The 15,591-nt window shown below is 37.1% G+C and overlaps 2 protein-coding genes across 2 annotated transcripts; both read right to left on the reverse strand.

The window, feature by feature from the left end:
• Window positions 1–2,622: 2,622 nt before the first annotated feature.
• LOC132187024 (putative ribosomal large subunit pseudouridine synthase SVR1, chloroplastic) lies at window positions 2,623–6,201 on the reverse strand. Its single transcript, XM_059601175.1, has 10 exons — window positions 5,673–6,201; window positions 5,489–5,568; window positions 5,294–5,394; window positions 5,116–5,188; window positions 4,852–4,945; window positions 4,680–4,728; window positions 4,196–4,346; window positions 3,998–4,054; window positions 3,415–3,470; window positions 2,623–3,063 (listed from the first exon to the last, which is right to left on the reverse strand). The coding sequence occupies exons 1-10, from the start codon at window positions 6,166–6,168 to the stop codon at window positions 3,003–3,005; spliced, it is 1,218 nt and encodes a 405-aa protein (XP_059457158.1). The 5' UTR covers window positions 6,169–6,201; the 3' UTR covers window positions 2,623–3,002.
• Window positions 6,202–7,069: 868 nt separating this feature from the next.
• On the reverse strand, window positions 7,070–15,336 carry LOC132187143 (glycerol-3-phosphate dehydrogenase SDP6, mitochondrial). The gene is made up of 7 exons (XM_059601339.1): window positions 14,788–15,336; window positions 13,766–14,239; window positions 11,655–11,986; window positions 10,972–11,132; window positions 10,387–10,645; window positions 7,578–7,876; window positions 7,070–7,491 (listed from the first exon to the last, which is right to left on the reverse strand). Coding segments are annotated over exons 1-7 (1,893 nt in total). The 5' UTR covers window positions 15,155–15,336; the 3' UTR covers window positions 7,070–7,490.
• Between the last annotated feature and the right edge of the window lie 255 nt (window positions 15,337–15,591).

The following is a 15,591-nucleotide window of genomic DNA, read 5'->3' on the forward strand; positions in this document are numbered from 1 at the left end:
TTTAGCTCTAGATTTTGAAAAATAAATGAAGTATTAAACATTTTATATATATATATATATATATATAAAAGTGAAATAAAGAGTGTTTATTTCATGTTTTCGTGTTATTTAGAATTTTAAATGATGTATTATCATGTAAATTGTTAGATAAAATAAAATTTAAACCATGGATTGGAATATATTTTATGAGGATCCTGATGTTTTCAATTATATTGAATAAAACAAAATGGGATAAGATTTGCCGGACAAGAGTGTGTATTGAGGTTATTTTTTTTAAGATTGATTTATTACTTTTTGGTAGTAGACAATTTAAAGAGAGGATTCTAAAGCGTGTCATCAATGAGGAATAGATTGGTCGGATCTTCTATTTCATTGATTGATTTCAAATGTGAATGGCTTGAATGACTTTTAAGGGCGTTTGCTTTTAGAATAATGCTTGGGTTTGAAATTAATGTAATCCATTATGAATCGTTTATAGGAGGATGAAATAGTGAATGTCAAAAATTCATGATCAATTTCTCCGGACAACCGTCTCCAAGAGATAGTTCAATCAATTAGAGACTACGCCTTATGAAGCAGATGTTACTAGTTCGAATCCTTTTCCTCCTCTTGTGTGGACATGTAAAAAAAAAAAAAATTATACAAACAACTTATAAAAATAAAAATTATAAAAAGCAAAGAAAAAGAGATTCCATAATTTTGGTATCTAGGATGTGTAAAACCACCACCTACTTCCAAGCGGGTTTAGCAATTTCAAAACGTGAGGTCTAAAAAAATAATTGATTATGTTTGTTAATGTGTTTTGGTAGTGTTTCTTACTTTTTCTCTCTTTTTTTTTTTATTTTTTTTTTTATTTTTTATTTTTTATTTTTTATTTTTTTAAGAAAGTGTTCTTATATGATATAAATGTGAAAATTGTTTTTGTGTTTTTATGAGTGTTTTGTGTTTGTATTAATTGTTAATGTTTTTGTTTTGAGAAGAAAAAAATAAAGAACAAAGAATAAAGTTTTTAAGAGAAATACTATACATACTCTCGATCCACATTCCTTCAAGTGGCAGTAAAAATCATCATTGACACTGAAAGGAAAGTGAACTTGAAAGTGTGAAAGTGAGAGCGTGTGTAACATTTCTCAATTTTTAATAAACATGAGTGTCTTTAAACGCATTTAATGAAAAAGTATAATTTTTAAATACGTAGTTAAACATTTGGTAAAATCGCAATTGACCTTTAAAATTGTGGTTCGGCCTTTAAGATCACGCGTCTTTAAAATGCACCCCATTGTTGTTTGAAAATGTACTTTTATTTATTTATTTATTTATTTTTATTTTTTCACATTTTCAAACTTACTATCAAATGATAATTTTTTCCTCAATTCTGTTTAAAAACATGTGTTTGACCTGCATAATCGCGGGGTCAAGTGAACTCAAAAGCCTTACCCGATTTATTCTTTGCGAAATACTACGCACATTCTCACTCATACACTTCCTAACGTGACAATAAAATTCATCATTGAAGTCAAAATCTAATAGTGATTCATTCAATAATAATTTGAACTTTCTTTGTAAGACTCTTTGTTCATAAGAATTTTCATGAGGCAAGAACCCTTGGTGGTCATCCAAATATGGAAACTCTAATTAACTTAAGCAAACACTTCGATATTTTATTTTTAGTGGATTCTTATAACAAGAGCAAGAGGTCGGTTGGTGCATCCATGAATGATTTGTAGGACCTCTAATCTACAACTTGATTAGGGGCGGGGCACATGCAGTGTATTTTTTTGACAATGCAATTGCAATCAGTCACAAGTGGTCGAATTTCATTGGTCATCAAATATATAATTCGATTTAAAAAAAAAAAAAAAAAAAAATTGATGACAAGAATTGGATTTGCAAAAGAATAGTTGTTGCCTGGTACTCACTCACATGAGACCAGTGAAGAAGGTGTACGATTAAATAAATAAATATAGGGTTTTTGTTTGTCGTTTTTCGTTTTTAGTTGCCGTCCAATACAGGTTGTGAAACATCACCATGTCCCTGTTTTTAAACTCACAAAACCTACTAACCACTCAGATGCAATCCATCTTTCTTTATCAACACTAGTTATTTTACCTACTTTTAATTTTTTTAATTTTTTTTTGGCACTACTAGAAAACCCATTGAGAACATCTTTGAGAAAGATTGATGATGTTTTAAACCTTTCCAATAATAGCAGCTGTAGTAGGCATATCATAAGGGTTCGATTATGGGACTTTGATGAAGGTTTCATAGATAGATGAAATCTTCCTTTTTCCATTGACCATTGTATAGTGTTGAGGGTGAAAGCAAATGAGTTGGACAGTGTCAGATTGTCCGTTGAAGAATCTGGTGGTCTGGTGCTTCCCTGTTTGTTTGTTTGTGTTCATTTTCCCGGCAATGTTGTACGTTTTGTGCCGGATGCAAGCTGGAGTGGGAAAAAGTACACGGGGTATTTTGTCTATGAAACAATTGTACAAGGTTAAAGAAAGAGAGAGAGAGAGGATGATGATGCACAACAGAAGTATACACCACCTGTCGCATGTACGAGAGAGAACCATTTCTAAATCGTTAGCAGAAAATGTAAATTCAATTATCTTGATAATTACATAGAGTAATCTCGAATAAATCTTGATTAAAAAAGCAGAATATGGACGTGATAACATGGTCCTTTCTTCTTAATGATTCAAATTATTAAAACCCCTGATCTCTAATCAGAAGCCAACAATACTTTTAGAACCATAACCATTTGCTCTACAGGTTCTCCTTTATCATCTGCACTATGTACATCTACATGAATGGTCTCTCCACTTCTCGCTTTCTCAGTGATAGTTGAGCTCTGAATTACAATAAAGATCACTTGCATTGATACCAATAATGGCACACACAAGCTGCAGTCCAACTCATGTATCAAAATTCTATCACTCCCCCAAAGGGCTACCACCCATAATAAGGAAAATGAAAACTCCAGCAATCGAGCAGCAGATTTCTTAACTCTTTGAACCCAGTAACTTTAGATCGCTTTGTTTTAGTTCAATGTGCTTCCCTAACCTGAAAATACCAAGACAATAAGCCAAAAAACAAAGAAAAACCAAAAATGTTTAGCTCACTAACCACGAGGAACTTAAATTTTTATAGGTATGAGAATAGCATTTGCACTATCTCATGTAAACCATAGGCAGCTGATTTGTCCAATATCAAGTATCAACTAAAAATAAGAAGTGCTATCTCACAGGTATATGCAAAATTGACTTATATATGCATGACACACGAGCTCAGACACAATAAAGATCATTCATACTTGATAGTGTATAATTTTTTAACAAAATTGAATAGCTCAGAAGGAAGGAAAGGCATTGCCGAGAAATGATTTTATTAAAAGTTATCATTCAGAGCAATTACCCAATATCTGTTGGAAGTCTGAAACCACCAATTCTTACACGCTTTAAAGAATGAATCTGTAACAACAAGAAACATAAGCAGCAAAGGTAAACACCAGAAATATAAATCAACAAGCATAAAGGAGCCACTTACACACCATGATGGAAGACCAGATGTTGCTACAAGCATAATTAACCATGTTAACATTTCATCAGAAGATCACACTTTTCCGCATGAACTGTAAACATAAATCTTCTAAATGTAACAACAATGCATATCCCTAATACACATGTATGATGAAAGTACAAATTTGGACTACCAAAAGCATTTAAAATGCCTTATCATCTTGGTTCTTGAAGAACAACAAAACTACTTCTTTCCCCATGACATATGATGCTATACCAGACCATAAAGATGTATGTTATCTCAGAAAATTAAAAAAAAAAGAAAAAAAGAACACTATAATATTAGTCTAAACAATGATCTGCTATTTAGAGGATTCCTATGGTCCACTTAACGTTCCGACATGGATTTCAGTACAACTAAGAGCAATGTTATTTTTGGAAATGGAAAAAATGCTCTAATCAATTAACCAAAGTTGAACCTCAAGTCCAGCACTTTTCACAAGCTCTCGAACTTCATGTTTCCTCCCATCATGAACCTGCAGGGTCCAGATGAGCAAATGAAAGTTAGCTACAAGCAGAAATGCAGCTGAACCTGGCTGACACAGGAAAACACAAAGTAAGCAGCAACTGTATTGGATATCAGAAAGTTCTAGAAGACTGGAATAGACAACAAGTACCACTATACGAAGACGAGGTCTTGGTATATCTGGTTGTCGTGGTAGCAACTCCACAGAATCTGGAGTGCAATGGATGCCATCAACCACTGTTCCCTCGCCAATGGCAATCAAGTGCCGCTTATTAACAACACCATCTATTGCCACAATATATCTGCAATCACAAAATAAAATGTTGTATGGTGTCAGAATACAGAGGAATCAAGGTCACATTATTTAATGCCCAATACTAAAGTAGTGAGACAGAAGAGACCATGAATAGATGGCATTAGCATTAAAGTTTATAAAATGTTAAGCAGCTAAACATGGATAGTTGTAACACTATAATTTAGATCCAAAGCCTGACATAAAAAATTCAAAGCCATCTCCTATGAAATTGTACCGAGTGGTCTCACATAACATTAAGTAATAATTTTAGATGACACACGTTTTCACAATTATACAATTGTCCCCAATAACCAAAAAAGAACAATGTGTGAACACTCACTCCTTTGTTAAGTTAGATGAAGGATGTGAAAGTCTTTGAGCAAAATCTCCTGGAAACAAGCAACATTAAATATGGTTTCAGATAAGTCCATTCTAATTTGAATCCATGTTTAAAGAACTCAAAGAAAATATCTTCAAGGCACACGAGGTTGCATGAATAGCAATCCACATACCATCATTAGTCACAATGATCAATCCAGTAGTGGCAACATCAAGGCGGCCTACAGTGAATAATCGTGGTTTGGGCAGTCCTGGATTTCTTTTACCCTGGAAATGCAAAATATTGTTTCACTAATTTGCTAATTCATATAAATGTAATGAAATCAAGCCCCCAATTAACTCCCCCACATTACTAGTGCTGAAAAAAATAAAAAATAAAAAAAATAAAAAAATCGACAACCAGAAAATATTATAGAGAAAGTTCTACCAGCACATACCCAATTAGTCCAAAAATCATCAAATAGGCTCAACACGGATTTAGACTCTTTGTCCCCAGATGAGCAAATGTATCTGTATTGAGGTCACCGCATTAATTTTACAGGCACATCACAAAAAGAGCTCAAGCTATAAAATGACCTCGGAGAAAGAAAGAGAGCATCAGCAACAGTAACACACCCTTTAGGTTTGTTCAGGGCAAGATACACCTTTGGAGGCTGCCTCTTAGGAAGGCGGTTCCCGTTGACATAAATAATATCCCTTGCAGGATCAACTCGTGTCTAGAAACATAAACAAGCAACACATTTCTGTCACTTTGCAGTACTTTCAACATGTAGAAACAAGAATATGTGCATGAGTGGAGTGTGGGCTGACCTGAGGAGCATTGCACACAGAACCATTCACAGTAACCTTGCCTTCAAATATAAGCACTTCGCTATTCCGCCTCGACGCCACTGATTATCACGAATAAATAAATAAATAACACACTAACATAATCGGTTGGACAGCTCTTCACGTGTAGTAAAAATTGGATATTCTTGGTAAACGATTGGATTACCTCCCGCAGCGGCGAGAACCTTGCCGAGGCGCTGGGCGGGCTCTTTGAAATTCTGATTGAAGAACCTTCGAGCGGCCTTGGAATACTTGGGCTCCATGGAAGCGTTGTCAGGGCTCTTAGCCTTCTTGTTCTTGTTTTTGTTGTTGTTCTTCTTCGTTTCGGTCTCGGCATTGGCCATGGCGTGGAGAAGACGCGCGGGAGGGTGCGTCTGGAGCTTGAGATTTCCATCCTCGCCTCGGACGATCCAGGGAATGAAGAGCTGGCCGCCGGGGAGGGCGTCGGGGTCGGGAAACGGTTCGGGCTCCGGGGGCTTGGGCGTGGGCGTGGGCTTGGGCTTGGGCTTCGGGGGTGCGAAGGAGATGTTGAATTGCAAGGAGGATGAGGAAGAGGAAAGTGAACAGGTTATCGTGCGGAGCGGTCTGACGGTGAGAGAGGCTTTGGAGAGGAATGAGGATGAGAGGTGGTGGAGGGACGACAGTGAAGCCGCTGTTGCCATTTTCTGAAGATTGGGGGAGGAGGGGGTCTTTGGGTTTTTTAATGGTTTTTTTTTTTTTTCTTTTTTGGTTAAATACCTTAATTCTTTTGGTACTTTATTTTTTGCTATCTAGGGTTTCAATTTTCATACAGAAATGATATTTCCGTTAAAATTTCGTCCAATAATAAAATACCATGTTAGCACCAATCAAATCAAATGTATGACATGTAATTAATTTTTTTAAAAAAATAAAATTAATAAGATTAATCAAAAATATTTTTTCAAATTCAAATATATTTTTTCAAAAATTTGAAAAAATATTTTTTTGACGGGTCGTTCTTTCAGTAAACTACAAGTCGTTTATTCTATGACACAAGATATGAACTTTTCCCATCAAATGCTTCCCCCTACCCCTCTCTCTCTTTTTTTTTTGTCATGCCAGATAGTTTTGTATTTGATGAAAGCATTCCAACTCTTTGGTTCAGTGTTTAATTTGAGAATAACATTTACGTGTTCATTTTTCTTTGGTAGCAGTGAATCTATAAAATTTTGGCTGTATTTTTTGGTTAAAGTTTCTACATAAGAGTTTGTAATAGTGTCATCATTTTTCTTTATTAGGATGCCAGGTGGAAAGCCATGTGTTTTGGACTTGGCCTGAACATTTGGCTTTCCTTATCATATCCTCAACCAAATGAATTCGATTTCTTCAATACATTCTCCAATCTGCAGGTTTGTCCGAAATAGTTTTGAGTTTCTCTTCATTGTTTGTGCTGTGTCTGTGGGAAGTATGATTAGATTGAAAGGCAATATTGTCAATATTGCAGCTTCACTTACATTTTACTGTGTCTCTCTCTCTTGATCGATCTCTCTGCAACCAAATTTTCAACCTCTCTTGACTCTGTAATTATATAGGGCAGGCACAAACTAAAGATGGGATTCACTCATTTATATTATTATACAAAATAAACAAGAAAGAACGGTAACGACTATGTTATTTATTAATTTCAATTAATTGAAAACATTAACAGCAGCCCATCACCAATTTAAAGGCATATTGCACAAGGTTGAAGCATATGTGATCAACCAAGTTTGAGAAAAATAACATTATTTCAGCAGATTGTGCCACAGGTTTGAGACAATCAAGTTCATTTTCATTTGTGTAAGCTGTGGCCAAAAGGATCGCATACCGATCTGTTCTATGAACTTAACTTCACAGCAGGGATGGAGGAGAGAGAGCCGTTCAAACTTTTGCGCACTTTGAACGAGGTCGAAAATTTGTGGTGAACAATTTTAAGAGCGAAAAAATGAGCTTCTCAAAAATCCAGCTCATTTGAGTTATTGATCCTGAATTGTGATAAAGAATGATCAATAATTATACAGCACTTCCGAAAGTATTGATGAAATTCATAAATAACAGTATCAGTACTTACTATGTGTGTTTTCCATCATGGAACTGAGCATTCTTTGATGATTTGAAAGTCTCCAAAAATTGTGTAGCTTTCTGAAACTCTTGCTTCTTCCTTGACCTGTCCCATTTGTGCTCGGTAGCTAATATCTCAATTATGCGTGGCAATGCCCGCCCTGCTGCATCAGTGTCGAGAAAAGCAAGCCGAGATCTTCTAGCAATGAAATCAACAGCAGATTCACAGTATTCATGCCGAGCACAGTATGCAACCTCAGCCTCTAGGAAAGGATATCCATGGGCAAGCCTCTTGCCCAGATTTTCATTCTAAAGGACAAAAGGAAGAAAAAGGAGGACTACAAAAGTTAAACACCAAAACAAACACGAATAGGATTCAAAGAAGCTGTCCATCACACTACTGAAATGTGATCTTGTTCCATATCTGAATTAACATCACGAGGCACTCCAAGTTTGCTCGTCAACTTATTAGGGCTATAAGGCATTACCTTTTTCTCTAATATTACCTCAAGATTTCTAGTATATCTGTTAAAATTGGTTTTAGTATCTGTTCTTTAATCCCCATTATTAGGGCATTGCAAGCTTTCAATAAATTACCTCTTCTGGATAATTAAGGTAAGTCTCCAGATGACACTAGAAGTTTATAACACTATCCACACTAAAATGCCACAAAGATGATTTCATGAATGAAACAAGTGAAAAATCTGCAGCCCGGCCACGTGATTCACAGCCCCGTGGACAGGATTCCATTTAATGGTCATCAACATGCTCCAAAACTAATCACTAAAAAATACCATAATTCTCTAGTGCAAGAATATCATTGAAATAAAACAATAAAAACTTTATTTCAACTTTCTCTTTTTCTATATAAAAAGATAAATTAAAAGTTGAAAAAATAAAAAAAATCTGTTTTGCAGTCAACAAAATGGCTTCTAGATACAGAAAATTCCCCAAACTGCAATTATAAAAAGAACAAAAAGAAAGAAAAAAAAACCCATTAACACCTGATGTTAATAATGTGCCACAATATCACTCATACACAAGTTTTTTTAACGTTTGAGCATTACAACTATACATGAAACCTAACATGTCAATATTTAGAGGTCTGCAGTGACATATGTATTCCCTGTCACCAAGCAACGTCAAATATCTTTTGTCTAAAAATAAACAAGCAAACCACAGGGACCAAGGAAAAACTATCACCACAAATATTACTCCGTTGCTGGAATATTCATGCAGCCAACGGGTCATACTTTTTAGAAAAACCAGTCCATGAAATTTGTAATTTGGTATTTAGGCCAGGTTTAGTAATCAGCCTATTTTTTGGGAACTTAAAATGTAACTAGTAAGGCCAACTAATCTTCTCAAGCTATTAGTCTCATACCTATAAATTATGAATGAAAATCTGAGCAGGGAGACTTTTCACAACAAAATTATTCCATTTCCGGGAACCCTCCGTTATCAGCCTCCTAAGGCTTTTATTTTTTTTATTTTTTTCCTGAGTAATTACAAAGGGAGAGAGGGGGAAGGGGAGAATAACAACAAACCACACTACAAAAAATAAAAAATAAAAAATAAAAAAATAGAGGGTGAGGCAACACAACAAACACCCCCAATACAGTCGGTAAAGTGCAACCTAAATCTAAAGATAAAAGGGAATGAGCCAGAAGATTTGCTTGACCCATTTGAAGCTTGACACCTCGGCCAAGAACCAAGCCGCCTTGAGTGGCAGTTTGAAGCAGCAAACTAAATGAAGATCTGCCAATTAAAACACTGACTGCAGCAGCGCTCAAGCTTTGAAGCTGCAGCGGGAGGAAGAGCACTGTAACCAGCTGAATCTGGCTGCTTGAGCGGAGCACCACTGTGGTATCCAAAAAAAGAGGTATCCTTAAAAGAATCTGCAACAAGATCCAACAAGATCTCCATAGCCCAAACAAGAAATCCAACTATGGAGAACCATTACTAAAGCTTCGGGGAAGGCAGCGAGCCGAAGCAGAGGTGGGGGCAACGAGTGCAGCACACGCACGTCACGGAGGTGTGTGGACTGCATGCGTGGAAGCGGATGGCAGCTGCTGGAATGAAGGATACCGGCAGAGAGGTGGCACTTGCTGAGAAAAAGAACAAAACCCGTAGATCCGACGTTGCAGATTAAAACCAAAGGAAAAAAAAAAAAAAAAGAGAGAGAGGGAAAACGGAAGAGAAAAGGGGGAAAGAAAGGGACAAGGAGGAGGATGGAGACAAATCCTCTCCTTCAGATCCACAAACGGCGGAGGAAGACGATCTCACAAGGAAACGGAGAGAGAAAAACTATGTTTTCTGGAGTTTCTCTCTCTTCAAACAAGAGAGAGGAGTTAAGCTTTTCTCCTATAGCTTTTATCTGCTGTTTCACAGCGCATCTAACTTTTGCAGCATTATCTAGCTGCATCAGTTTTTAAAATCAGTTGTCTATGTAATTCATTTAATAAAAATACTTAAGAAAATAGTGTGTACTTCAAAGTTCTCAAAGTGCACATTGTTTTATCCGAGTTTGAGCATGGCCATGTTAAAAATAACCATGCCCAAGCAAAACTCTAGGGGGATTGCACATTGGTTCAGGAGGTTATTAAAAACAGTCCTAGATCCCATTCAACACTCTTTTCTTTACTTCCAAATGCATTTAAGCATATATGGTATGCTGCAGGAAGTGCCTGTAGTCAAACTGTATGTCAACTAATTTACAAGTTTAGTTTCATCATGAAATAAATATAAAAAAGGGGATACAAAGAAATCTCCCAAGTGTTAAAAGCCACAAAGTAAAGATTAGAGCAAGACAACCCAACCTGAGCTATTGCAGCCACTCTTTCAGCCAAAGTTCCATATGCATGAGACAGATGCTTCGCTGCAGCTGTGTCCATTACACCGGGAACAACTTTCCCACTATGTGTCTTCTTCATGCGTACATATTGTTGAGCAAGAACTGTAAATGATGCAGGATCCCATCCATCTCCACCAATAAGCCGCAGGTTCTGAGTTAAACAGTTACTGGTTGGGCTCAGCTTTCCAGACTTTATAGCTGCATTAACTGCATCTTCTGCCATGCTGAGAGTACATCAACAAGTGAGCACAATATGCATTAGAAGGTTGGTGCGGTGGGGTGTTTGGTTAAGCACACAGGCATTGTCATTGATTCAAAAAGGCCTATATCACTCTGATTTACTTTGAAATTAAGTTTATTGGGACTATTTCGAATAAATTAACCAAATTGTGGGACAATTAAATACTGCGAACTTATTGTATGTAATAAATAGAGTTTGAAAGAACCCCAAAGAGGAACCAATTTACAAGAGTTCAGTGTTGCCTGCCAGTGTAACACACTCCAATAATTTATTAATAAGAAATCTCAGCCCAAGAATACCAAAAATTACCTACGGTAAGTAGTCCACTTCCCACCCGTAATTGTCACCAAACCAGGATATTCTTCACATACAACATGATCTCTGGAGATACTCTCTGTGTTTTTTGCAGATGGATCCGTTGCCAGTGGGCGTATACCACTCCATGCAGAAAGGACATCTGTTCGCCTTACCTACACTTCCAAAACATTAATTTTGTCAGTACAAGCAATAGGAAAGAGAAAGACACCCAGATGGAGTCTTTAGCACCATCCTTCAACTGCTTGTAGATTTAGTTATCTATCAAACATCAACATGGGCAGACCTTCACCAGAAAGAAAAGCCCTTATAAATAAGGAGTAACGCACTAAACCATTAATAACTATCAACATTTTCAGATCTCTCTTGAAATGTTTTTTTTTTTTTTTAAATAAAAAAAAAAAAATCAAATAACAGATCTAAGCTTGTTAGTTGTGCAAGGAATACATCCAAACTACCATAAGCCCATCAACTTAAAAAATTCTATTAGGAGCACAGCCTAACAGAACAATGTCCAGTAAGTCTCACTGGGAAAATCTTACTAATATGGATAGGGGCTGTTTAAAAAAATGAACTTAAAAAGAAAAAACAAACAAAAAAATCTTTACATAAAAAGGTATCTGCTATGGTGCAGGACAGAGACACAAAAGAGAACAACATTGACAATAGAAACACACCTTAACATTAAGGTAGTCACTGATAGCATCCAGTATAAATTGAATCTCATCCTCATGGGGTTCTGGAAGCAAAGTAATGGAAGTGTTGGAATCTGTAGTTCCAGCAACTGTTCGTCCCAACCATGGCAGCATGAAAACAACACGTCCATCCTTAGTTTTAGGGACAATTAAACCCATTCCTTCAGGTGAATAGTAATCAGGGAGAACGATATGTACACCACTGCTGGGACAGATCATTGGTCGCACATCTTTATCAGCCATTTTCCTCACAGAGTCACAAAATGGCCCAGCCGCATTGACAATCACTTTTGCATACGTATCAAACTCTTTGCCTGGTACACTTTGAAATGCAGTAAGGATCATGACAATTGAAGTAACCAAATTTAGTTACCCTAGATACAAGAAACCTTAGTATGCATTAAAACTGAAGTACGCATGCATGCATTAGTCCCTGGAAACACACATTTGCATGTGTGGGTGCACAAGAGCAAGAGAGAGATAGAAAGACAGGGAAACAACATGAGAAACAATTGCTTTTTTGGTAAAAGAAAACAGTCTATTTTTTACCAGACCAGTGCATGATAGGGAGGTGGATTTGGTCTCTTCTTTCTTTGAGTGTTGTATTCTCTCAAAGTAAGGCAAGGAGGAGATGATAGAATTTGTTGGATTCCTTTTGGAGAAAGTTTGAATGAGGTCTTATTATCATGTGCTATCCATTCCTACTAGTTCCCCCTTCCTTGTAAGAGTACTAGGAGTGTTATTACTCATTTGAGAGTGGCGTTCATTGTGTGGACGGTGGTATTAGGGAAAATCTTGACTTTGGATAACCGGAGGAAGAGAAAAGATATAGTAGTGGATTGGTGTTATATGTGTAAGAAAAGTGCGGAGTCCATTGATCACCTTTTTCTTCACTATGAAGTAGCAAGAGAATTATAGAGTTCGCTTTTCCATATGTTTGGTGTTGATTGGGTTATGCCTCAAAGCGTGAGAAAGTTGGTGAGTTTGAGAGGTTAGGTGGGAAACCGTAACGTTTTGGAAGTTTGGAGGTTGGCTCTTTTGTGTTTAATGTAGTGTATTTGAAAAGAGTAGAATGCAAGGAACTTTGAAAATTGAGAGAATTCGATGGTAGAATTGAAAAATATTATGTTCAAATCCCTTAACATCTGGATAGCAACGTGATGCAAGACAAACACAAAAGAGAAGAACTGTGAAAGAGAGAGAAGAAACAGAGAGAAAAGCCAAGAAGAGGAGAGGACAAAGAAGCCAAAGAGAGTAGAAAGCTCGGGAAGAGAGAAAGGAAGAAGCTAGAAAAAAGCCTAGAAAGAGCAGGGAGAGAGAAGAAAGAAGAGAAGATAAATTCACTTTCTCAACAATTTTATTCCATATAAAAGTTCGTCTCCATTGGAGTACAAAATATGCTCAAATAGACTATAAGACTAAACCCTAGGGCAATGCCTATTTTATTAACTTACCTAACATAATTTTATTGACATGCCTAACAGAACCTGGTAATGCCCATTTATTGACTTAAAAAAATGACTCATAAAATTAAATAAAACGTACATTAATACACCAAATTAAAACCTAAATAAAAATAAAGGACCCAATAAACTCTTGCTGCTACATTCCGTATCACAGCATATAATAGTTTGCCTTTTTCTAGTTTTCGTGAGTTTTTAAATTTGTGTTTTTCATTTTCTCTTGTATACTTCATGTGTAATAGGGTTGTACTCCTTCTGCGCTTTCCTAATGAGATTGAATTACTTATAAAAAAAAATGAGCAAACAAAAAAAAATACAAATAAGTCGAAGCTGACTTGTCCCCTCCCAAGAATTGTTTTTCAGTTCTTTCTCCCCTAACAATAACATCATTTATTTTTTGGAGAGCAAAATTGGTGCATTCATACAAATATAAAACTAAAAATAAAAAACAAAAAGACGACCATATGAAAACAGAGATTAACAGTCAGATAATTTTTTGATAAGTTACAGTCAGTTAGATAATTTTAAAGTTTAGTCATCGATTGTTCATAAACAAATTCATTAGAAAGAAAAAGGTGGAAAAAAAATCAACATTAAGGTGATAATATGGAAAGGAAGTATTTTAAGTACCTGATAAATTGTCTCGAATTCGTGCACCAATTATCCGCTCATCAACTTCATCTTTCAGAAATGATATTACTTCTGCATGGTTAAGCACAGCTGCACCAGCTAATGCGGCAGTCAATGCCAGTCCAATGTTAACTCGCGAGTCATTCATCTGGCCATCATAATAAACCACTGTCCCCTTCATGTTTCTATCTTTACCCTTCCTTGCAAGTGTGGGGAAGAGCTCACTAGATTCTTGCGCAGAATAATATCTGGACAAATGTAATAGGCGTGCTCCTGCGACCAAATCGTACATTTTCAAGCCCATCCAGTAGTATACTACCTCAAACCAGTCAAAACATGGTGTCATGCATGGTAAAGCATGACATAGGTGTGGTGCATTCTCAATCATCTGTTTACGTTCCTCTAGCGCATGGAATACCAGCTTCAGCTGCCCATAGTCAAGATTAAAGACGGCTTTCTCCAAGTAACGAACTCCTAAAAGGTAGTCCAAAGAAATACAAATAAACGATTTGCTCAAAAGCTAAAAGACAACTATATGTGACAAATTTACAATGAAAAATTTACAAGCAAAGAAGCCAATGACAAGATCAACACCTACAACTTTTCACAATAAAATATTTATTTCTTTGGCCCAAATGGAAATAGAATACCTCTACAGACAACCAATCGGATTTTTAATACGAACACATCAGTGGCTGATAAAAAGAAAAAAGAAGAGGAAGAACAAGAAGAAACCCACTTCTTTCTCAACTAGTTATGCATATGCCAAACCCATGACCATTGCAACGAATTCTAACTCACTAAGAAATGGAGGTCAATGAAAATCAGACACAATGATCGATTCTAACGCACGCGTGTATGATCAACCTGATTAACTAAATTTTCTTTCAATTATCAAAATCATAGCCATACACATCCAATTGCAAAGAAATAAAACTGCCAATCACGAACAAATTTATACAAGGAATTCAATGCATATACACATATACGCATACGCATGAAAATGGTTTGCGTTTACATACCTCCATGAATGAGCTTCGTGGACCTCGAGGACGTGCCGGAAGAGAAATCCTCTCGCTCGACGAGTCCGACGCGGAGGCCTCGGGTGACGGCGTCGAGGGCGACGCCGCATCCTGTGGCGCCGCCACCAATCACGAGGACGTCGAGCGGGTTAACCGAGCTGGAGCCGATCAGTGCCGACTCCTGGACCGCCCTGGACGGAACGGCAGCGTTCAGGTCGCTGATCCTCTGCCGAATTGGCGAGAGCTGGGACCCACCGTTGAGGTCGTTGGCTGACAGCGCTGGCTGGTAGAGGAGGACCGCGCCTCCGGCTGCGGCGGCTAATGCCGCGGCGCACAGGCGGCGGCTCAGGCGAGCCGTGGCGGCCATACGGGGTGCTTTCAGTGAGAAGGTAGAGAGAGAGATGGTTGTGGGCGAGGACTGAGGAGGTTTGAGAGGATCAATCCGCGGTTATAAAAGCTTGCCTTGGGAATCGGTCAATAGGTTCGTTGTTTCTGTACTGAAATGCCCGTGCGTTGATCAGATAAAAAAAAAAAAAAAAACGAAATGCCTGCGTGTGTTCGAAACAGTGGAAACAGTATGGAATCCAGTAGGCGAAATGGCCATAATAGCTCTCTGAGAAATAGGATCTGCACCCCTTTTTTTTTTTTTCATTGTTTAAAATTTATTAATTTTAAAATCAAAATTAAAATAATAAAAAATAAAAAAATAAAAAGGGGTGATTGACCACCCCAGCCGACCCAGTTGAGCCCTGGGGGTGGCTAGTAGGGGTGGTCGAAGTCACCTCATGGCCCTTGAGAGTGGAT

The sequence above is a fragment of the Corylus avellana genome, chromosome ca7 (genome assembly GCF_901000735.1).
Source record: "Corylus avellana chromosome ca7, CavTom2PMs-1.0".
Lineage (NCBI taxonomy): Eukaryota > Viridiplantae > Streptophyta > Magnoliopsida > Fagales > Betulaceae > Corylus > Corylus avellana.